Source organism: Rosa rugosa, chromosome 5 (genome assembly GCF_958449725.1).
Source record: "Rosa rugosa chromosome 5, drRosRugo1.1, whole genome shotgun sequence".
Lineage (NCBI taxonomy): Eukaryota > Viridiplantae > Streptophyta > Magnoliopsida > Rosales > Rosaceae > Rosa > Rosa rugosa.
Genome location: NC_084824.1, coordinates 17,463,007 through 17,485,597, shown reverse-complemented (window position 1 = coordinate 17,485,597; position 22,591 = coordinate 17,463,007). Strand labels below are relative to the sequence as shown.

At 38.4% G+C, this 22,591-nt stretch overlaps 3 protein-coding genes across 7 annotated transcripts; all 3 read right to left on the bottom strand.

The window, feature by feature from the left end:
- Positions 1-3,426: 3,426 nt before the first annotated feature.
- Positions 3,427-11,457, bottom strand: LOC133709117 (putative disease resistance protein RGA1). 5 transcript variants are annotated; one of them, XM_062134748.1, is made up of 11 exons: positions 10,185-11,457; positions 6,469-9,172; positions 6,182-6,266; positions 5,970-6,068; positions 5,505-5,574; positions 5,348-5,410; positions 5,114-5,265; positions 4,872-4,949; positions 4,602-4,697; positions 4,046-4,209; positions 3,427-3,957 (listed from the first exon to the last, which is right to left on the bottom strand). In XM_062134748.1, exons 1-3 carry the CDS (start codon positions 11,322-11,324, stop codon positions 6,241-6,243), a joined length of 3,870 nt encoding a protein of 1,289 aa, XP_061990732.1. In that variant the 5' UTR covers positions 11,325-11,457; the 3' UTR covers positions 3,427-3,957; positions 4,046-4,209; positions 4,602-4,697; positions 4,872-4,949; positions 5,114-5,265; positions 5,348-5,410; positions 5,505-5,574; positions 5,970-6,068; positions 6,182-6,240. The 5 variants fall into 5 exon arrangements, with proteins under 5 accessions (XP_061990732.1, XP_061990729.1, XP_061990733.1 ...); XM_062134745.1 differs by having other exon boundaries at positions 4,872-4,936; XM_062134749.1 differs by having other exon boundaries at positions 4,903-4,936.
- Positions 11,458-12,324: 867 nt separating this feature from the next.
- LOC133711284 (thioredoxin-like protein AAED1, chloroplastic) lies at positions 12,325-14,620 on the bottom strand. Its single transcript, XM_062137431.1, has 5 exons — positions 14,539-14,620; positions 14,366-14,451; positions 14,154-14,245; positions 13,994-14,054; positions 12,325-12,384 (listed from the first exon to the last, which is right to left on the bottom strand). Exons 1-5 carry the CDS (start codon positions 14,618-14,620, stop codon positions 12,325-12,327), a joined length of 381 nt encoding a protein of 126 aa, XP_061993415.1.
- Positions 14,621-17,014: 2,394 nt separating this feature from the next.
- Positions 17,015-18,923, bottom strand: LOC133712025 (translationally-controlled tumor protein homolog). Its single transcript, XM_062138106.1, has 5 exons — positions 18,766-18,923; positions 18,046-18,119; positions 17,699-17,827; positions 17,431-17,588; positions 17,015-17,319 (listed from the first exon to the last, which is right to left on the bottom strand). The coding sequence occupies exons 1-5, from the start codon at positions 18,791-18,793 to the stop codon at positions 17,202-17,204; spliced, it is 507 nt and encodes a 168-aa protein (XP_061994090.1). The 5' UTR covers positions 18,794-18,923; the 3' UTR covers positions 17,015-17,201.
- Positions 18,924-22,591: the final 3,668 nt, after the last annotated feature.

The following is a 22,591-nucleotide window of genomic DNA, read 5'->3' as shown; positions in this document are numbered from 1 at the left end:
CATCAATAATGATGTGGATAGATATCTTGGAGATCCTATTGAAGGTGGTGGTGAAGATTTTGACTTATTGACTTGGTGGAGGGTGAATGGGGTTTGTAAATATCCCATATTGGCCCGCGTTGCGAAGGAGATTCTAGCTATTCCGGTGTCGACCATAGCTTCAGAATCTTCCTTTAGCACGAGTGGGAGGATTATTGATCCATATCGTAGCTTCCTAAGTCCTAGAATGGTGGAGGCCTTGATATGTACACAAAATTGGCTTAGGAGTGAAAATGTGTATTTACATCATGTGCCTACCATTGAGGAGATGGAGTTGTGTGAAGAAGCGGAAAGAGGTAATTGTTTCTGTTTTCTCATTTAATGTTTTTGGGATTAATGAAGTTGTAATTTTTATGTTATATATGATTGTATGTATTTCAATGCCTAATGTCTTTCTTTTTATTATTCTCTTATGCCAATGTAGAATTGCTTAAGATGCCATGTGGAGCTGCGGTGGGGAGTAGTCGGAGTGGTATGTTACCTCCAAAGTCGAACACTTCATCTTTCCAAGCTTGAGATCATGCCTTCCTTGAGTTCCTTCATATGTTGATGTTTGTTCATTATCTTTGTGATGTTTAATCTTTTAGTGAACTTAAACATTTTCAATTTGTGAGGTTAGTGTTGATGACTTGATGGACATTATAAAATTTGGACTTTATATTTTTTGACCATTTCATATGTTGATGGACTATATTGTTGAAATGTTGATGGACTTTATAAATTTTGGACTAAATTTATTGTTTTGAAACTTTGAACTTTGAAGTTTGAATTGTGAACTATGGAATATGGATATGGATTATGGAGTATAGATTATTGCAACTTTGTAGTTTGAATTGTGAACTATGGGATATGGACTATGGAGTATAGATTATTGCCTATTGAATGTATAGGTTCGAAGAAACAAAAAGCTTCCGGACTTAAAATACCAAAAAGGTAGAATTAAAAGTGGTAAAAATCTGTTTTTTTTAAATAAATAAATAAAAAAAAAAAAACCGAACTAGACCGAACCGAACCGAACCGGACCGGTCGGTTCGGTTTTCGGTTTCAACTTCTGAAAAACACAGAATCAAACCGAACCGAAGTCCAAGTTCGGTTCAGTTCTCGGTTTAGGCCCAAAACCGACCCGATTTGACCCGAACCCACCCCTAATTGCCATAACTCCTTCTAGAAAAGTCGGAATCACAAACCGTAAAATTCTTCAGAAACTAGACACATGGGGCTTTCCGTGCATATAGGTAGGTTACAGTTCCTAATTCTATCCGAGCAGTTCCCAGTAATTCAGCGAATTTGGGTGTTCTGCACAAGAGTTTTTGTATTATTTATATAATATTTTTTGTTTGCGGGCTTTTACGGGCCGGGCCTAACGGGCTTTTTGGCGGGCCGGGCCGGGCTTTTGGCCCTGCGGGCCTCCATCGGCCCACGAGGCCCACGGGCTAAATGATGACCCCTCAGTGAATGGTAGTATGTGCAATGGTTATTATGACAATGAAGAATTACTATATTGGTATTAAAGAAAGGGTCCTTGACCCAAAGCACCAAAATTAGTTAAAATTATCTCACTTACTCCAGCAACAGATTTTTATTCCTACTAACCCGATTTAAAGTGAAATAACAATTTTACCCTTAATCTAATTAATGAATTACAACCACTGCCATGCCACTCTCTCTCCTCTCTCTCTCCTTCCTCTCCGATAATCCTGAAACTCTCTCTCTCTCCTCCCCCAAATTGTTCACCACAGCTGACATCTTCCGACGCCGACTGACCAAGACGATCTTGCCGGCCATCCCTCCTCTCATTCTCACCTCGATCTCTCTCTCTCTTCTCTCTCTGACCTCGATCTCTCTCTCTCACCGCCTCAGCCATCAGGTTCAGATTCGCCGTCGCTTTCACCACGCTTGCCACATCGCCAGAAGCCGTAGAAGTCCGGGTTTGGGTGGTCGTGCAAATGACGCAGAACGACGGCGGACGTTTATAAGATCAATGACCTTGAAAACGAATCAGTATATGGCATTCAGCTTGGATCGGTATATGGCAGTCTACATTATTCAACTTGATTTGATTTAGATGGCTTGATTTGATACCATTAATTTGGGTTGAATTAGAAATCATATATGTGCATTAGAGTTAGTATTGATCTGGTTCAATTGGTGATGATTCTTACCACTGTGAGGTTGTTGCAGAAGCTGGTTTATTGAAGACAGAAGGATATTCAGGATGGCTGAGAATAAAATAAGGAGATTGGCAGTGAGTGTGTGGTGATAATGTGCTTTTGCCTAATCGGGTTTATTATGTGAATTGGTCAGAGAACACTTAACACTTATTTCATTGGTCATTTTGGATAGAAATCCTTCTCCTGCTGTTGTATATTCTTATAATTAGTCACTGAACATCTACCATTTAGTATCCAATTAATACATGAAATGGAAATTCCATAAATCATTTTCTATGAAATGCTCAAATACTCTAATTTCCCTAATTGCATAAATTAGGGTGTTTGAGCAAATGGCTATTGGGTTTTGGGTGTTGGATTCTGCCTAAGCTTTGGTAAACTCATGGTAAGTCTTGGTGCAAATATATGACATTTACTCAGAGTATTTTTGAAGTGCCCAAATTAATTCTTTCTTTTTTTTTGGTCTATTGGGGGGGGGGGGGGGGGCAATATAGGTCTGTTAAAGGTCTATTGGGGGACAATAGACGTGTTTTGAGGGGCAATAGACGTTTCTAAATTGATATAATCTCTTCGTTTTTTTTCTTTAAGCAAAGTTTTATTTGTCTAAATTTAGGAAGATTAGTTCATATTCTGACAATTGAAAGTTCTATTGGGGGGCAATAGACGTCTATTGAGGGGCAATACATGACTGATAGACGTCTATTGGGGGGCAATAGACTATTGGAGCAATAGACGTCTATTGGGGAGCAATAGAAGTCTATTGCCCCTCTATTGGGAGGCAATAGATGTCTATTGGGGTATAAACCTTTCCGGTGAGGTTTTCAGAAAAATCCGGTGGGCGACGGCCGGTGACCGGAATCCGGCAGCCGGTGACCGGGTTCCGGCGAAGTCTCCTATGGTTTCTCTCTCTCTCCAAGTAACAAAGAGTTGAGGGTAAAATGGTATTAAAAAAAAATTAAAACAAAATAAAAATCTTAATGTGGTATTACGGAAGACCTCCTTAGAGTGTTTTGGATAAGAGGGAATTAAAAAAACTTAATGGGGTAAGTGAGAAAAAAATCTCTAAAAATGGGGTAAATGGACAAAAACCCTTAAAGAGGGGGGGACCCCAAAATAAAAGACAATCACACCTAATAACCCAAGAGATTTACGTGTTCACCCAAAACTCAATCAGAGTTTAGGGCTACATCACGATTGTTTGCTAGTGGTTTCACTATGATCGAATAAATATGTTTAATTACACTATATGATGGTTTAGCTGTATAAAGAATGCAACTGAATAGAGAGTGATGAAACATTGTCCCATAAGGCATGGAATTGAAGGTCCTTTAATGTGTGAGTAGCTCGAGGCATGGGCAGAGGTCTCATCATGTGTGAATGTGAGGCTCCTTGATATGAGACGGAAAAAAAAAGGGCTTCTTGATCAGTTCTCCGAGCTGATGTGGAACATGTTGCCCAGTGTCCACTCATCGGTTGTTCTGCTTGGGCAGGAGTATCCACGAGAACAATGAGCCTGTTTCCAAACTTTAGCCAAGTAACTCAAACAAGAATGGCATCCCTACGTACTCCCAACTCTAGGGAACATCTCAGCTTGGCTGACACTGAAGAGACCAACACCATCTTCGATTGTTTTTATCCATCTCATATCATGATTATCATCCAAAGATTTCAGATTAGATGGCTAACAGTTGCTTTGGAGAAACCAAATCCCCAATATTGACAATAAAAGGAGAAAATATTGGCTTTGCTGCAGAAAGCCAAAAAGATAGGAAGAGTTGGTATACATATTCATGGATATCTTTACAAAGAGTGCAACACTAGACTGAGGGTAATACCTGTATTGTGAAAGCTATTAAGAGTTTTCAATTGAGCACCTTCCAAGCTAGTAATGATTTTAAAAGGGATTAGGAAAACAGAGTTAGCCCCAATAATCTTACACAACCACTTTGGAGGACAATTCAGAGGCACAAACTGAAAGCTTCTTTTGCTGACAGGAAACCTGTGGGTGAGCCGACGAGTCATTAAGTCATGGATTTGCTCACAGTATATGCTTTCCACTAAATTTTTTTGACTCTCAAGTTACATAAGGTCTTTAATTTTTTGGTGGAAAAGATCTATAAATGTTTCAAATTTGACAACAATATTGAATGACATAGAAACGTCACTAATTTGTATGTATTTTCCTTCAAGCAATTAGACAACAGAGTAAGTAAGTTGATAAGGAAATGATGGAGGTAGAATCTTGCGGTAGGTTTTAGTTTTATCTTGGCTTTAATTATAAACAGAGGAACGTATGGTTTTAACAATTGGACACCAAAGCAATGAGAACCAACAATAGTCTTTTTTCTTTCACACATCACATATGAATAACCAATGATTTGAAAAGCTTACCTTGTTGTGGTGCAGAACTTCATGAAGTTAAGGGATTGCTTAGTGCTTAACATCGTAAATGCATGTAAGTAACCCTCCGCAGGGACACACCTTCTTCTGTGTGTGTCAATGAACTAATCAATGCAAGAGAAAGAAGAAAAAGAAAAACAAATTTTTATCTAATTGATGCCTCATATGACAAGTGACAGGGATCTGCTTAGGCATCAAAAATTGAAGATGGCAGCTTCGTGACTTAGATATCTTAAGAATGAGAAATAACTTGTAACTTACAGATAACTGTAAAAGCTCTGTCAAAATTCACCTATGAATTTTTTTGGCTCTAAGAATGCTTTTGCCTGCACCAAATGACTGCTTATGGTTACATGACAGCCATAATCTCAAGTACAACAGAGCATCTAGCAAGGTACAATCCTAAAAATTCTTAAAATCTCGGTCATTTTTGTGAAATTTCACAAACATAAAAGGAGGATTGCAGAGCGCCAACTCTTGAAATCTGAAGACAAAGAAAATACCTGCGTCACCAATTAGCTTGTTTCTGTCATCCATTAGACATCTCACACTTTTGCTAGGCAAAGAATGTCCGATTTGATGGCTATAAATTGCTTTTAGTACAACAGAGACAAAAATGACGAAAACCTTGTGCCCCAAATCTTGCTGCAAAGGGCTAGGATAAGAAGAGTTGGTTTACATATTCAGTTCTATCTGGACAAATAGAGCAACACAAAAGAAGAGTCAAAAGAGTTCACCTGTACGCTGAAATCTGTTAAGAGATTTTCCATACAACAGCTTCCACGGTAACAATGATTTCTCTGAAAAAACAAAGTTGGCCAAATAATGTTACACCACTGGTTTGGAGAACAATTCAGAGGAACAAACCGAAAGGTTCTTTTGATGAAAGGGAACCTTGGGAGATGGCGTGAAAGGCCTATCAGTTAGCCAACTCAACTACTCCTCATCTGGTGTTTGAGAAAGCCTGCAAATCAAACAAGTCTCATTTTGAATGATGCTATAGTAATATGGAAAACTATCCCAACCATACTCTATTGCTTTCAAGTAATAATGTTGAATACCAAAGACTTCACCAACTTGTAGGAAGTTTGTATCTTCCTATAATCTCAATCCCCAATTACCCAGACTTAAACTATTAAATAAACTTCACCCAGTAATAAATTTTTCCAGGCCCATTAACACAATTTTTTGTATTCATGTTCTATCAATGCTCGATACTTATGCTATACACGCTCCAGTCAGATGAAGTGTACGCAAACATGCATGTAGCAGCGTTTACAAAAGCAATGTTGACATATTTCTCCATAGGAATGAGTAAATAATAACCAAGTAAGGGAAATAATCGATCAGCAGAAGTACCAGGACTCTAATGGCACAACACTTATTCCTCCAATTTAGCAAAAACCTTCAGAAATTGTTTGCCGAAAACAAACTAGATGCCCCTGCAGAAACATCGTACTGAATGGATTTATTTATTTTGCTCGTAACATAGATATAGAAAAGACGGAGCAGAGGAAAGGGAAGGGTTTAATGCATTGAAAGACCGGTGGTAGCATGTTTAAAGAGCATACCTTATTTGCCTCAATGTGGGCACTTTAAGCAATTAAGAATTATCTGTACTCTGCGTTGGTCAATTCTCGATTATTGTATCCCCAACTAATAGAAAACAAGTTTGGTCAGTGCTATATGTGGAAATAGGGATTTTCACAACAACAATCACACAGTAATTATCCACTTAAATATGTGGAAAACTTCGGGTCAGTGCTAATAGACAGATTAACTAAAATTATAAGAGATGAGAAGAATGAAATGGCACAATTTAAGAACTAGTTTAGTAATAGATGAGAACAAGTCTTACTCGTGATGAATGGAAGATGACGAATCTTAGGCCACTCTGGGCCTCTCTCCTCCCTGCATCTTTCTTCTAGAAGGGGACTGTAGATGATGCGTATCTCCTTCAATTTGGTGAGGCATTGCATAGCTTCCACAGAAGGTAGATACTTTAGACTCTCGCAAGACCCAACAGTCAGGTCCTCAAGAGATGCAAGGTTTCCCAACCACTCTGGAAAAGCCTCCACTCCCTCAAAGGATGCTATAAACAAATGCCTTAAAGAAGGCAAGTGTTGAATTTGTTCAGGGAGAGACTTGAGCTTACGCCACCCGTAGATGCTTAATGATTCAAGCTGTGGTATAGGCTGAAAAGCTGGGAATGCATCGAGATCCTCGCAGAAACGACCAATTGTCAAGTGCTTCAAACGGGTGAGGCTGCAGGACTGTGACGATGCTGCTAACCCATTCGGTAGACATGTTAATTTGTTACACCCAATAATCTCCAAGCTGCGGAGGGATGTGAGCTTGTCTGAACTTGGAATAGTCTCTAGATTTTTGCAAAACCCCATCTTCAATTTTTGAAGAGAGACGAGGGTTTGAAGAAAGGCACTAAATTCTGGCCCAATTTGTGCACTTTCGCAGCGCATGATTGACAATTCACGGAGTGATGTGAAGCCTCCTCGTGAAATTGGAAGAGAGTCTAGATTACTTACACACAGATCTTCGAGGGTTGCACTCAGACTTTCGATTGGAATGGATGGTACCTTGGGGCAAGCTGATATTGACAAACTCCGAATAGAGGTACAGTATTCTAGTCCACCCGGTAGGCTTGATAATTCCGGACACTGGTGTATATCTAATTGACCAAGAGATGGGAGGCCTTGTGAAAATGGAATGGAAGTTATTTTAGGGCACTGCATCACCTTCAATGTTTCAAGGGATGTGAGACCACCGTGTGTAGCATCTGAGATGTACTCTAGATTGGGACAATTATACAACGTCATCTCTTTAAGAGAAGGAGTGAGTAGCCCATCAGGTAAATATCTGAGATTCTTACAAATAAATATCCCCAAATATGAAAGAGATGCGCAGCAGTACTCAAATCCGTGTGATTGGGGAGAAATACAAATTAACTCCGAACAAGTCCACATTTCCAAATGTGCAAGATTCGCATTGTTTTCTAACATCCCTTCCGGCAGACAAGTAAGTCCCCCCACACCTTCTAAGCTGAGATAAGTGAGAGCGGTGAGTTGATTGCTTAGAATACTTGCTATTGGCATGCCTCCACTCTCCATGTCTTCTATCACCAATTTCTTGAGAGATGGGAAATGACTGGGAGCAGTTGTCAGTTTGTTACACCGAATCAAGGTCAGCTGCTCAAGGCATGGAAACACCACACTTGCCCTTTCTGTTGGCGCTTCCATCCATTCAATCAGGTTCTGGGCCCCCTCAATATGCAATGTTTTCAAAGCAGGGAACAAAGGCCGCGCCTCCTTACTTGATCCATTTCCACAGTTAACACGGTCATCACCATAGAACTCAGATCCTATACGAGTTAGGTTCTCCATTCTCTTTATCTTAACACAACTAAGATTGGGTAAATGCCCAAGTACTGGGACTCCTTCACATTTGTTGCAGCCCGATAATTCAATCTCTTTCAAATTGTTGGCTAGCAATAACCATGATGGAAATTTAACACCCATAAATCCTTCAATCTCCAAAAATCCCAAACTAGAATGTGGTTGGAGGCTTTCTAGTACATTGTCGTCATTCTCCACATTGTGGCTTGGCCTGCTAAGCTTCCATCCAAGGATTAACCTGCGCATATGTTTCTTCTCTACCAAGTTTGCTTTCAGAGCTTCTTCTCCATCTCCTACATTTTCCAGTCCATATATAGACAAGGTGTCGTGCAACTGGTTTAAACAACCCAGTTCCTCAATTCTAGGACCCGTCTCCTTACCCACCTTGAGAAAAGGTAATGACCGGAGATTAGTCAATCGTCTCAATATCTCGCCTGGAACTTTCATATATCTACCAAAATAAATGTGCCGCAAGTTGATCAAATTTGCAATTTCCCTTGGAAATTCTTCAAGCTGATAAGGTATTTTCAATGTTTGCAGGTTATAAAGCTGACCAATTGATTTGGGAAATGTTTTGATTCTTGTTTTCAAAACATTCAAATACCTCAAGTGTTTCAACTCCCCAATTGAAATTGGCAACTCCATAATGTCTGCTTTGTATATATTTAACACACGTAAAGATTTGAAGTTAAATAAGTTGCTCCCAAGGACTTCTCCATTTGAAAAAAGTGAGCGTAAGTTCCTTGATTTTGATACATGTTCTGCAAGATCATGCACAAGATCGTGCATCTTACATTTGGTAACATTGCCACCATAACCCTTTGTAACGTCTTGAAAAAAAGACTTCGCCAATAAGATTTTAAAATATTCATTACCTCTCTCCTCCATCTCTAGGCTTTTGTCAGAATAAGGGTGAAGCCATCCCTGAGCCATCCAAAGTTGGATCAAGTCATCCTTTTCAATATCAAAATCTTTGAAGAACATCGAGCAATATGCAAAACATTGTTTCAAGGATGGAGGTTTCAGTTCATCAAAACTCAACTTCAAAATTGAAAAAATTCTCTTTTCTCCTTCTGGTGAATCCCATGTTTTACTTTTCAAAATTGATTGCCATTCATCACTTGTTTTAGAGCGTATCACATCTCCCAAAACCTATTATCAATTGATCATGTGTTAGATTTATATTAGATAGTAGCGTGAATACAATAATGGCTACTTAACATACACTAATAGCTACTTTTTACAAGACCATCTTATAAAAAGACCATCTAATAGCTACCATCTAATTCGAGTGATATTATTGGCTTGCACCGTAAAATAATTCCTCAGGTTTCTCCTTGCTTCTTGTTTTTCTTTTTGTTTACTTCTGGCAAGTTACCTTATGTATTTCAGTTATAGCATTTCAGAAACTCTCTGAATCTTATGTCCAAATGAGGTACAAAAGCTTGATTGTGTGAGTCAAAGATTACAGCAAAGAAAGTTTTTAGGCCGCAGAGGTTGGTATTGATTTGGAGTACATTTGGTAACTGGTATCTAATTGCTATCTTCTTCTTTTTTTGCAGGTTGCGTTGCTTTAATTTTGTTTGTGGGACTTAGAGGTATATTTGTTTCTTCCTTTGCTTAAGAATACATTAGGAAAACACACACATAGTAAGTGTGATTTTGTTTGAAGTACATTTAGTAATTGGTATCTAATTTTTCTTCTTCTTCATTTTTTTTTTTTTGGCAGGTTGTTGTGCTTTCATTTTGTTTTGGGACTTAGAGGTATAGTTGTTTCTTCTTTTGCTTAAGAACACATTAGGACAACACATACATAGCAAGTTTGCATCCTATATTAGTTCGTTGAACTCTTAGTCCAAACAGACATTGAGCTTGTCACCTTATTATCAGTTTTGAATATCTTCCGTTCCTGTTTCTCATTTTCAGGCTAGGGCTCAACCTTTTCAGCTAAGAGTGCTATGTGGTTGTATTAGAGGAGCTTTGTGATGACTTTAAATGACGTAGAATGCTACCATATCATGTATCTTACGTCCATGAAGTGTTATAAGTTATGAATTCTTGAAATTGCCTTCCTAACAAATGAAAAGGATATTGAAAATACAGATGATTTTTCTCAACAAAGATTAAAGTAATAAGGTAACAATGATTTATATAATTAACATACCTTTGACACTAGTGGTAGACCTCCACATCTTTTAGCGATCTCTTTACCAATTGTCTCCTGCTCTTTAGACATAGGAGGACTCCCAACTGGAATGGCTTTATCCTTCAAAATGAGCCAGCATTCATCATCTGATAGTTTTCTTAAATCACATCTAGGAAGTGTTTCCATGACCTTTGCAACTCTGTCACTACGGGTAGTGACAATGATGCTGCTTCCTTGAGTATCATTCATTGTTAACAAACAACTCCTCAACTCCTTCCATTTTTCTGGATCTTCGCTCCAAACATCATCCAATACGAGAAGGTATCTTTTCCCTTTTACCTCTTCTCGAATGAATTTACAAATCGCGTCCTTGCTTTGTATTGCTGCTTTCTCTGGCTTCAGAGTTTCCAAGATCGCCCTTAAGATCGTCTTGACTTCAAAAGGGGTGGATACACACACCCATATTTTTTCATGGAAGTGGCTATCAATCTTAGATTCATGATATATTGCTTTAGCCAAAGTTGTCTTCCCCAGACCCGGCATTCCCACAATAGCCAAAACCGGAAGATAATTTTCTTCATTATAGTGTGACTTGAGTAAGGTTTTGACTATATCTGACACGACCTCTTTCCTTCCAATGATGAGCTTCTCATCGCTATCAAAGCTGGAGATGGTCTCCCTGTCAAGTACTTCAATATCTTGAGAGGTTGCATCTGCTAATGTCCTAGCAACTAACCCAATAGGGCCAGCAGCCTGATTGAATAATTTCACCAAAGATGTACTGATTTTATTGATTTTATGTGCCATTTCTAAGCGAAATGCAATGGGATTGGAGTGGGAGAAGAAATTTTTCACCTTTTTCTTCATCCGGTCTTGGAGTTCTACTTTGCGTCGGAGATCTTCATACGCAATTTCATCCAACACATCGCCGGCTTTGTGAGCTATGTCTTCAAGATCCTTCACCCAATTTTCCACAGCCTCCCCTCGAACTTGTGAATGGTCGACATCTCTTAGCATAGCTTGAATATTGAGGAACGAATCACGCAGCTGTGCTAGATCTTCTTTGAAATCCAATACGAGACTGAATTCTTGAGAGGCAAGAGAAGTCACCTTGGTCAGTATTCCCTCGGCAGCAAAAGTGAGCAGAGATTCTGCCATATCTTCAGAGCACAAGGCAATGAAAAGAGTGTTTCAGAAACAAGAAGTAGATTTGCAGTGTATCTATCCTGAAGTTTTATTACGAATTTATAGGCATGGGTGGAGGAACATAGAGTAGAAGGCTAATTGTGATATGTCGTGGCTGACGCCAATGCGTTAGGTAGAGGCAAATAATGCATCCACATATTATATTAATTTACGTTTATGATATGCATAACTGGAATTTACTAGCGGTCTTTGTACGACATGAAAATTGCTGAAGATGGTAGGTTTTACACTGTGACATAGACAGACGGCTTGACGATTTGTATATTGACGATGACCTGCAGTTGCAACCTGAAACACGGAAATGCACAGAATCTATTCTCTTTCAGGTCTCATCTGCCAACTGGTGTGTCCCTCTTATTCAATCTCACATGGAGTCAGTCAAGCATGATGTGTTTGACAATTACAATAGAATACTGAAACTAATTTGGCCGGAAGGTGAAAGATTGAACTAGAAGGCTAATTTACCAAAGAAAAAAAGAAAGCTAATTCAAGAGGCGATGATTTAGTCCTCGTACAGATGTGCACAGCATACCAACAATACCAACTACATCCTCAGCGTTGGCGCAGTAATGTAAATTTGGAAAGGAGTTTTTTGATGAAGTGAGCCTTTTTAGTCCAAGTGTTGTTTGTAAGTTTAGTGGTTAAAACTTAAAAGTACAGGTATCAATAAAATTGAGTTAAGTATAATGTAAGATATTTTAATCTTTTTAGTCTCCACACTTCAAGTCCTAAATTCGAATTTATTCACAACTAGAAAAATCCCTCGGACCCTCGATTGTACTAAATTGAAGGAAAGAAAATTGCAATGTAAGATATTTTAAGATAAGTGGGTTTCAACAGTTTGGTTTGTTTCTTATGGCTAGTGCTATCATTTGTGGGTGGCCACCCATATATCCTACTATAGCTGCTGTTGTTTTGTTTTTTCTTATACAGAGGTCAGACTGCACAGAACTTAAACCCCACAACATGCTTTGGGGATATCTTTGATATCTGGATTCCCAGCTTCTTTGTCCTATGAAGAAGAATAACATAAGTGTTGCCTCTGAAAATCACCTCGGCCAAGATAGCCGAGAGTTCAAGGAACAAACGTCCTTTTTGATGAATGGATTGCGGGGCGTGCCAACACACGGCCAGAAGGCCAAGTGTGTAATTGTAGATGTAATAGATGTAGTAGATGTAATGCGTGTGTTCTGACTTCGTCGAGCGACTGAAAGCCGAGGAAGGAACAATCTCGACTAAGGGTTCGATGCCTTTGGAAACAAGGACTTTCAGGTTGTTCAATGGATGAGGCGAATGATGATTGGTAACCGAACAATTACGTTAAACTACTCCTAGTGCATAAACGTAGAGTACGATAACAGAAGAGCGAAGAAGTAAACTCTAGACTAAGTGCAGAAAGGTAAAGAGCATAAACACAATAGTAGAAGAGTAAGGAAGTAAACTCCAAATTAAGTGCAGAAAAATAAAGAGCAATAAAGTAAATCGCAGGAAAGTAAATGAACGATAACGTAAATAGCGAAAAAGTAAACGACTTGAAGAATAAAACTATCAACTATTACCAAAAAGTAGCAAATGAAACAATTGAAATATCGATACTAGGTTACAAGGAAAACGAAGGGAAATGACTTGAACTAGCAGAGCTAACAACTAAGAATTGAAAAGACAACGAAACTAATTTGGAGCTAAGAAAAATAAAAAGAAACCCATGATGGAGTTTTGGCTGGAGTTGTCTGTGTGATGTCTTCTGTCGATGCTTCTATTTATATTGGCTGCTCTGTGGCTTGATCTGATCTCTTGGCTCTTTGAAGTTGAGTGGATTTCGGCCTCCTCTCGGCTCAGTGACTCTATCTTGATTTAGCGCCAATACTTATCGTCGGCTGACTTGACGCTGGACTCTATCTGGATCGGCTCTGATGGTCGTCATCAACGGCTGTAATTAACCTTGAAGTAGACTATCTTGGATTGAACTCTCCTTATCGGCTAACGAACTTCAATTCGACTGAAACACTAACTTGATCAAATTTCATCTTTATCGCTTATCGGCCTCCTCTGTCAATCGGCTGCTTTCTTTCCAAGTTGCTGAGTCCAAGTTGGAAACTGACTCAAGTGATTTGAGCAATTGGTCGATGGGCTTTTAGACAATAAATCTCTTTTCGAATTGACATCTACGGGCCGGCCGATAACCAAGAGCATAACTTTATCTGACTTGTCTTGGACGAAATGAACTGTCCAATTCTTCATTGGCCAACATTTCTGGCTATCGGCCCAATTACTTGTTGAGCGGCTAATTGTAACTAGAAATCATTCAATAACCATGCACATTAGCTATGTCCGAGTGAACATGCAAATGTGGGTACAAACAATAAGTCATTAAGTTCATGTCTAAATGCAGAGACAGAAATTCTTACAAATGGCTCTATGTGAGTATGTGTACAAATGGAGTCAGTTTGTATGCTTTAAACCATATCTATGTGCTTCTCCTAATCAAAATTAGTGTCCTGTGTTTTGAGGAAGACAATGTCTTAAGTTTCAGTGTATCCGAAGTTGAACTCATTACTCCCACATGAGATGGACCATTTAATTAACAAGGTTATTACTTCCCATTGAGGATAGAGACCTACTGTGTGAATGCACAAGATGTTACTTTCACCGGGACCTGCAACTATAATTCCACCCTGCTGCCTGCCAAACAAACAATTTCACTTCAGTGAAATTGGTGCTAATTACTACTAAAAATGGTAACATAACGTGACAATTTGCAAAACTTTTATAATGATATACCAGCCGCCTCTGCTCACCGTGTCCTGTTCAAAGGAAAGCTTCCAGTCTTGTCGATAACCCTCCATGTACAATTGTATTATCTTGAGACCTGCCTAGAATGTGGTATATGAGAAGCCCTACTTGCTGTATGGAAATCCTCAGATCTCCATAAGCACCGTACCACTGATAGCCATACATTTGCTACATATTCAACAAAAATGTACAATGTTTACTAAGTACTTTGGAGTGAATGTGGTTGTGACAATAGAAACAAATCTTAATGCCTCATACAATGAGTGACTGGGATCTGCATAGACTTCTGAAAACAAAAAAGATAGTTTTGAGATTGTGGTGCCTTAAGAGGGACGAGAAAATTAAACCCTGCAGCTGGTAAGAGCTCTTTTACCTCCTTTGAATTTGGTTTGCTCAAAGAAAGATTTTGCCTGCGCCAAATTACTGCTTATAGTAATAGTAAAGATTGATTGCATTTACATAAAATAGTAGATCAAAATATGAAATAGTGGGCAAAGTCTAGACTAACGAGCCTTGGTAAATCTTAGTGCACAAAGCTTTCCGAAACAAGAAGTATAATTGACAGACATAAGAGGGACCCTTTTTTATTACATTCATGATCGGAAAAATGGGGAAAATGCAATGCCTCATCGGGATATTCTTATAGAGATAGCAGCAGAATCTGCAGCAGGTCTTGCTTATCTGCATTCTTTATCAACCATACATGGAAATGTCAAGTCTTCCAATATATTATTAACTGATTGTTTGGCCAAGGTTGCTGGTTTTGAACCTCCATGGTTAATCCCTAGTAGTGAGGCCCAGACAAGTACATTGCTTCAAAGGACACTGGATTATCTAGACCCAGAGTATCTACATACAGGCCAATTGACAGACAAAAGTGATGTCTACAGCTTTGGAATCGTTTTAGTAGAAATTTTAACTGGGGAGAAACCAATAAATTTTAATAGACCAGAAAGTCAGAGAATCATAACTTCTCATTTTCTTTTCTCCATGGAATTACAGAATGGCCTTCTTCAGAGTCTTCACCACAAGTTAAGGAGGAAAACAAAGAACAAGTCACAGCAGTCGCAGAACTTGCAAAGCGATGCATCAAGTTGAGTGGTGCAGAAAGACCAACAATGGAAGAAGTGGCCGGAGAGTTAAAGACGCTGTCGAACACATATTACAGTTCATGTTAATTGACAATCATCATGATACTGAGTGTAGTAGTTGATGGTAAATAAGAAAACAGGGCAATGGTCCAATTGATAGCTAGCTACTATAATTGTCATTTTCCTTCTTGTTTTCCTCCTTTCAAGTTCTTTTGCTTATAATAGGAATTTGTTATGCAAACTCCCTTTCTTTTCCTGGACACAGTATGTTGGGAAACACATTGAGACAAACTAACTATTACTAACGGTAGCAATCTTCAATCTTCATGATAACTCATTTTCAAACAACATTACAAGTATAGCTAGCAATAACTATCTGCTTACTTAATGGAACATTTAGGGCTAGATCAAAAACTAAATCCATATAGTAAATGGACTATATGCCATAGAATCAAATAATTGTGGAGAGCCAGCCCTCAGAATGGTGGCATATCTGGTGGTGGAGGTAAGATATGTGCTTCGGGGCTCTGTTCCACTTTTCAGCATGAGTCTACTTCCATGCTCCATGACGTATGCCTATCTAAATGGCAATGCATAAACAAAACTACAGGATTGTCAGCCTGGAATCTAATGGCAGTCCACCCATTTACAGGGACAGCAATAGTGTTCCGCAGAGGTGGATCAAAAAGATTATATTTCAATGGTTCCTTATCCTTGTCAAAGTCCCCAAGCCCCCTTCCAACAACATAGAAAATGAAACCATGCAGATGCATTGGATGGTCTGAAGGCACAGCAGCAAGTCCTGCGCTGTAAAATTAAACAGCAAGGGCAGGGAAACCATCCAAATGCCCTGTTAACATGGTAATAAACTAATAATAAGCTTGTAGTATGTCGATGCTAGGGTCCACAAAGCTAATTTTTTTACAAGCATTCAGTCACCTACCTAATGGATGGTTAAGAGAAATGTAAGAACCTGCCATTGAATTAAATTGTTCTAATTTGGTAGATTTGATGACATTAGAATGCCAATATGGATACTAGGAGATCAAGAACATTGCGCTTCTGGTACTTGCACTAGTATAAAGGTTGAAGTTTTGTTTCGGCCGGTATATGAATATTTCGATCTTGTTATCAGATTAGGAATTTTGTTTTGGTCTTGTTTGTGCTTATTAGCCACCATTCGCACTTCGCCACAGAAACTAGAAGAGTCACTACTTGATAAGGAGATTGAAGATTGAGCTGTACCAAGACGGGTACCTCATCATCCATAACATGAACAACATCGTTCCACCAACCAATTACTCAAAATGAGTCAATTCTAATAACCTACTTGCTACGTTATCATCTAGGTCTATACCAGATTCTCCAGATCATGTAAAAGAGTTCTCGTACAAAAACAAGTGAGCATAATCAAGTACCAGAGCAGAGAAGAGGGAGGCGACCATTTCAAACATGTTAACATGATGGTTTTATCCTTGGAATATTCCAAAGCAAGCACCCGACATGTTAAGATTCGGTATAACCGACCCATGATGTTTTCAAAATATGATCTGTAAAACAGAGCTGCCAAGAAAGGCTTCCACTGTTTCCACCATAGAATTGGAATGATAACAAGAACTGAATATGATGTTTTTATGGGATTTCAACAAGTATTGTTGAACGCCTTATCTTAACAAATTCTGGTTTCTGCCACGTTATCTAGTAGTCATGCTTCTCTGTTAAAACTGCTAAAACTAGAGCACAATCTTATTATATCTCCAACCAAAATATAGGACCCAATAAATTAGAAACTGAATTCGAAATTTGCAACAAGATAGAAGGGCTTAAAACCAATTCAGAACATACTCAAAAGAAAACAAGCAAAAATAGAATCCTGATCCAAAAAGCAATAATTATAGACTAATATTACACCAAGCACACACTGCTTGAAGCCAGTTGCTACTTCTTAGCACTTGACCTCCTTCAAACCATGGGCGAAGTAAATAAAGGTTGGGTCAGTGGCACCCTCTTTGTAGTAGGCAAAGACCAAAGCTGCATCATCACCCATGCTCTCCCCCACGAAGCTGCAAAACAACAGTCTCATGTCAGATACTTGACAGGACAGATTATAAATTATGGTAGATACCACGTGAGTAAAGTACACCACAAGGACTAGAGGATTCAACAAAACTTACAATTGGAGGTCACTGAGCTTGGAAAGCAGAAACTTGGTTGCTCCCTCAATGTTCTTCTTAAATGTCTCCTGATGCTCTCCCTCAAGCTTTGGGGTCAACAATTTGATGTACCTCTTCACCCATGTGACAAACTGCTTCTTATCAAAAGGAGGTTGCTCCTGGAAGAATCAATGAATGACTATTAAAATCTTTCAAATCAAAGAACGACAATTTTTTTTTTTTTCGAAGATATAGATGAAAACTAATAGTGACTTTGGGCACCACATACCTGAAGTCTGAAAGTGTCGACAATGTCAACCACCTTAGCAGTTTGATCATCAACACCCTCATCAGCATCTGCACCTTCAGCAGAAGGATTTGCACCGATGTCTACATCAACTGCTCCTTGAACAACCCACTGGAAGCCAAATAATTCGAACCACACCATCAATCATTATTATTCAAAAGAACACACAACTACCATCAAATACCCGAACAAAACCCCAATAATTTTCTTCTTCTATTTTCACACAATTTTGTACATGAAACAATAAACTTCAAGCTAGGAATATACAGCGAAAGCATATGAGAAGAAGCAATCAAACTACATACATAGTATGAGAATTAACCACATACCTTTCCGTCAACTTCCCACAATACTCCATTGTGGATCTCTTTGTATGGAAACGAGTCCGAGAGAAGCTCATCACCTAGTATAATCACATAAATTTGGTCAATAACTCAGAAAGAGTAACTCAAATACAAGAAAGTTAAATATCCAAGCAGATCTAAACAGAACATGAAAAAGAACTTCCTATAGCTCGATACATTCATTGATTAGCCAACACATCGAGCTCGATACATTCATTGATTAGCCAACACATCGGGATACAGTTCCATCATGATAAAGTTCAATATTACGATTCAGTTCCGTCACAATTAAAAACAAACACTCAGTCCAAAAGAATTCTACCAATTACATGAAGCCAGTTTCGAGACACAGAATTACGCATCACATACAAATTATCCTACAAATTCGCCTTTTCTAGTCTCATACGATAGTCCACCAGCCTCACCAAATCGACAACAAAATATTCACTACAAAACTATATCAAAAAACATATAAACACAATCACACATCAAGTAAATCAAAATAAACACGGCAGAAACAGATCAAATCGTCGAAAAATATTGAAATTTAACTTGAATATTAGGCGCCAGATCCTCACCCAAACATAACACATGGATCTAACTCTATTTACCCTATAACTCTACAACTTAGGCCTCAAACCGCCTCTAAAACCCTAATTGAAAACTATGAATCAGGAATTAAGGGAAGAATCGGATAAGACATACCGGTGAGGAGGTCCTGGTAAACCAACATGATTGCAGTGGCTCTCGGATCGCCCAAAAAGGGATTATTAGGGGTTTGAGGAGGAGGAGAGAGAGAGCTAGCGACGCAGGGACGAGAGAGCGAGAGAGGGATTCGGTGGTTGTGGACAAGTGGAATATATAGGCGAGGGTTTTGGCTTGGAACTAAGGAACTATGCAGCTGTGTAATTACGAGAAAGGACTAACTTTTTCTTTGAATTTCCCAATAAAAACCCTTCTGATTAATTTTCCGAATTCATGTTGGTGTAGGCCTAGTTGGCGGGCTTAAGAAGAAAAAAAATCCAGGCCCATATTATGTAATGAATTTGCTTTAATGTTTTGGTTAACTTTAACGAATTGACCCATATTTCTGATGATAAGAAATTGTTAAATGAGAAATTATCTCTAATATTTCAACCATTTTAAACGCAGTTTTGGTATGATATATCAAATGAATTCTGAGAGAGCTTACTACGAAGCAGATGAAAATAAATCGCTAGAAGTACCAATAAATGAGACTATCATGTAAAACCATAGTTACATGCTCACAACATATGCACAACAATCATAAAAGGATTAAGGCTTACCTTCAGCAATAACAGACATGGATTCCATCTTATGCAACTGCTTAACACGATCACTGAATATGGTCTTCTGTTACTTACCAACTTGCTTCTCAATGGACAGAACAATATGCAATAGTCGTGGTAGTAATCAGGGACCAATTCATCTGTATATATATGAGACTTAAACCTCAAGAAGCTTCCCATTAAAGCATTCCTTGTCGGTTTAGGTTTCACGGTTAGATTCCTAATGTATCACAACTTGTAGCATTTCTTGTCGACTAAGCAATGGATTACTATCCTTAATGAATTGATACACTACTTCATTAAGTCACTAGTATTGATTTACTATTTGTATCCATGTTAAACTAGGATTGATATTAAGCTAATCATCAATCACTTTATGATGATATGTGTTATGTCCATATTTGATCTTACAATCTCCCCCTTGGACTCACACATATCATGCTCGATGATTTGCACCAGAGAACATCAAAACCTACTTAACTTACTGAAGTGCGCGCCAGATAACAAACTCAAATCGAAAATCCATTCCAACATGGTCAGATCACAGTTACTTATGCAGAGCAAGAAACAGTATACATTTTAACAAAAATGCAGAGTTTCAAAACCACTAACACAAGCTTCTGCAATCCACATATTTTCAACTAGAAGTGATACAATATATGTTAATGTGTATCAACAAGTAAACATATATTAGGTCCTACTTTATGTTTCTAAAACTAGAAACTCAAGCAAATTCACTGAACACTGATGGCTTAAAAATATTGCTTGAACCTTATCATCATGCTTCACATGATTTAAGCCATCTGATAGCAAGTATAACTTTAAACACAAAATCGATAATTTTCAGAACATTCAACAAAAAAAAAAATTGCAGCAATAACCAAAATCTGAAAATACCTCAAAATTTATTAATAATAAAATCTGTCATTACAAATAAGTTGTGATAAATAAAGTCAAAAGATCACAACTAAAAATACAAGAACTCAAAAACCTTAGAAATTTAAATTGCTCCAACTGGATTAACTCTATACTGAACCTAAGCATCTAGATTAGCTAAAACTCCAATGCTGGCTGTATGTTTCTGGAATGCTGCTACTGACAAGGCCTTGGTGAAGGGGTCTGCTAGCTGTGAATTCGTGTCAATGCTCAAAACAGCTATCTCACCATGCTTAACCCTTTCTCTAACACTGTAATACTTTAAATCAATGTGTTTAGAATTATTTGACCTTTTACTGTTCTTACTGAAGAAAACAGCTGCTTCATTATCACAATAAATCACAAGTGTGCCTGCCACAATGTGACTTAACACTTTGGTCTGCATCAAGAAATTCCTGATCCAAAGTCCTTCACACACAGTTTCATATACTGCAATAAATTCAGCTTGCATGGTGGAGGTTGAAACTAGTGTTTGCTTCATGGTTTTCCAAGCAACTGCACCTCCTGCTAGCATGTACACATATCCACAAGTTAACTTCTTGGAGTCTGGATAGTTCCCTGCGAAATCAGAATCTGAAAATCCAGCGAGTTTCAGATCTTCCACTTGCCTATAAACTAGCATGTAATTCTTTGTTTTCTGCAGGTACCTCAACACTTTCTTCCCAGCTACCCAATGTTCATGGCCTGGATTAGACTGGAATCTCGATAAAATCCCTACTGCAAAAGACAAGTCTGGCCTAGTGCAGACTTGTGCATACATGAGACTTCCTACAAGTCTAGCATAAGGCTTTGACTCCATAATTTCTTTCTCAACATCACTATTAGGACTCTGCTTCTTGGTTAACTTATCACCTTTGGACATGGGAACTTCTCCAGCTGCACACTTCTCCATACCAAATCTCTTCAAAACTTTGGTAATATAATTCTGTTGAGACAAACCAAGTAGTCTCTGTGCTCTATCTCTTTTAATCTCAATGCCTAGGACATAGGATGCTTCTCCTAAGTCTTTCATGTCAAAATTCTTTGACAGAAAGCTCTTGGTGTCTTTAAGCAGTTTAAAGTTACTGCTAGCCAAAAGTATATCATCGACATAGAGTACTAGGAAAATAAAATTGTTCCCAACTGTCTTCAAGTAAACACACTCATCAACAAGATTCTCTGTAAATCCAAAAGTAGAAATCACAGAATCAAATTTCTTGTACCACTGTCTAGAAGCTTGTTTAAGGCCATAAATTGATTTTCTTAACCTGCATACTAAGTTTTCACTTCCAGCTTGCACAAAACCTTCTGGCTGCCTCATATAAATCACTTCATCTAGTTCACCATTCAAGAAGGCTGTCTTAACATCCATTTGGTGTAGCTCCATATCAAAGCGAGCCACTAAAGCCATGATTATCCTAAACGAGTCTTTTGTAGAAACTGGAGAAAAAGTCTCAGTAAAATCAATGCCCTCCTTCTGTGTAAAACCCTTGGCAACTAATCTTGCTTTATGTCTCTCTACATTGCCATTTGCATCTCTTTTGGTTTTGAAAACCCATTTACAACCTATAGGTTTCTGATTAGGGTCAGGTTCAACTAATTTCCAAACTGCATTTTGGCTCATGGAATCAATTTCTGCTTCCATTGCTAGCTGCCATTGGTGAGATTCATTACTTTCAATAGCCTGGTTAAATGTAGTTGGATCATTGTCATCTGCACAGTCCATTTCAATTTCTGCTTCTTGCAGATAAACAATGTAGTCACTATCTTCCCCCCCATAAGTTGGTTTTCTTGCTCTCTGTGATCTTCTAGGCTGAGGGTTGACAGGGACTTGATCTGTTACTTGACCAGTGACAGTTACTTGGTTAGTTACTTGACCAGTGACATGTTCAGTTACTTGTCCAGCGACAGTTACTTGGTCAGTGACTTGACCAGTGACAGGTACTTGACCAGTTACATGGTCAGTTACATGACCAGGTACAGTTACTTGGTCAGTGACATGGTCAGTGACATGACCAGTTACATGACCGGTTACTTGATCAGGGACAGTTACGTGGTCAGTTACTCGATCAGTTACATCTTGTTCTAAAGGCAATACAACACTTATATTCTCATCCGACACAATTTCCTCAAAATCTGAGGTTAAATCCTCAAGGTTTGTATTGTGAACTTTTTCACTTAGAAACTTTACTTGATGTGTTTCAAAAATTCTAGGTGAATGATGAGCAGAATATAATTTATAGCCTTTAGATTTATCTGGATAACCTATAAAATAGCAACTAACTGTCTTAGGATCAAGTTTATTC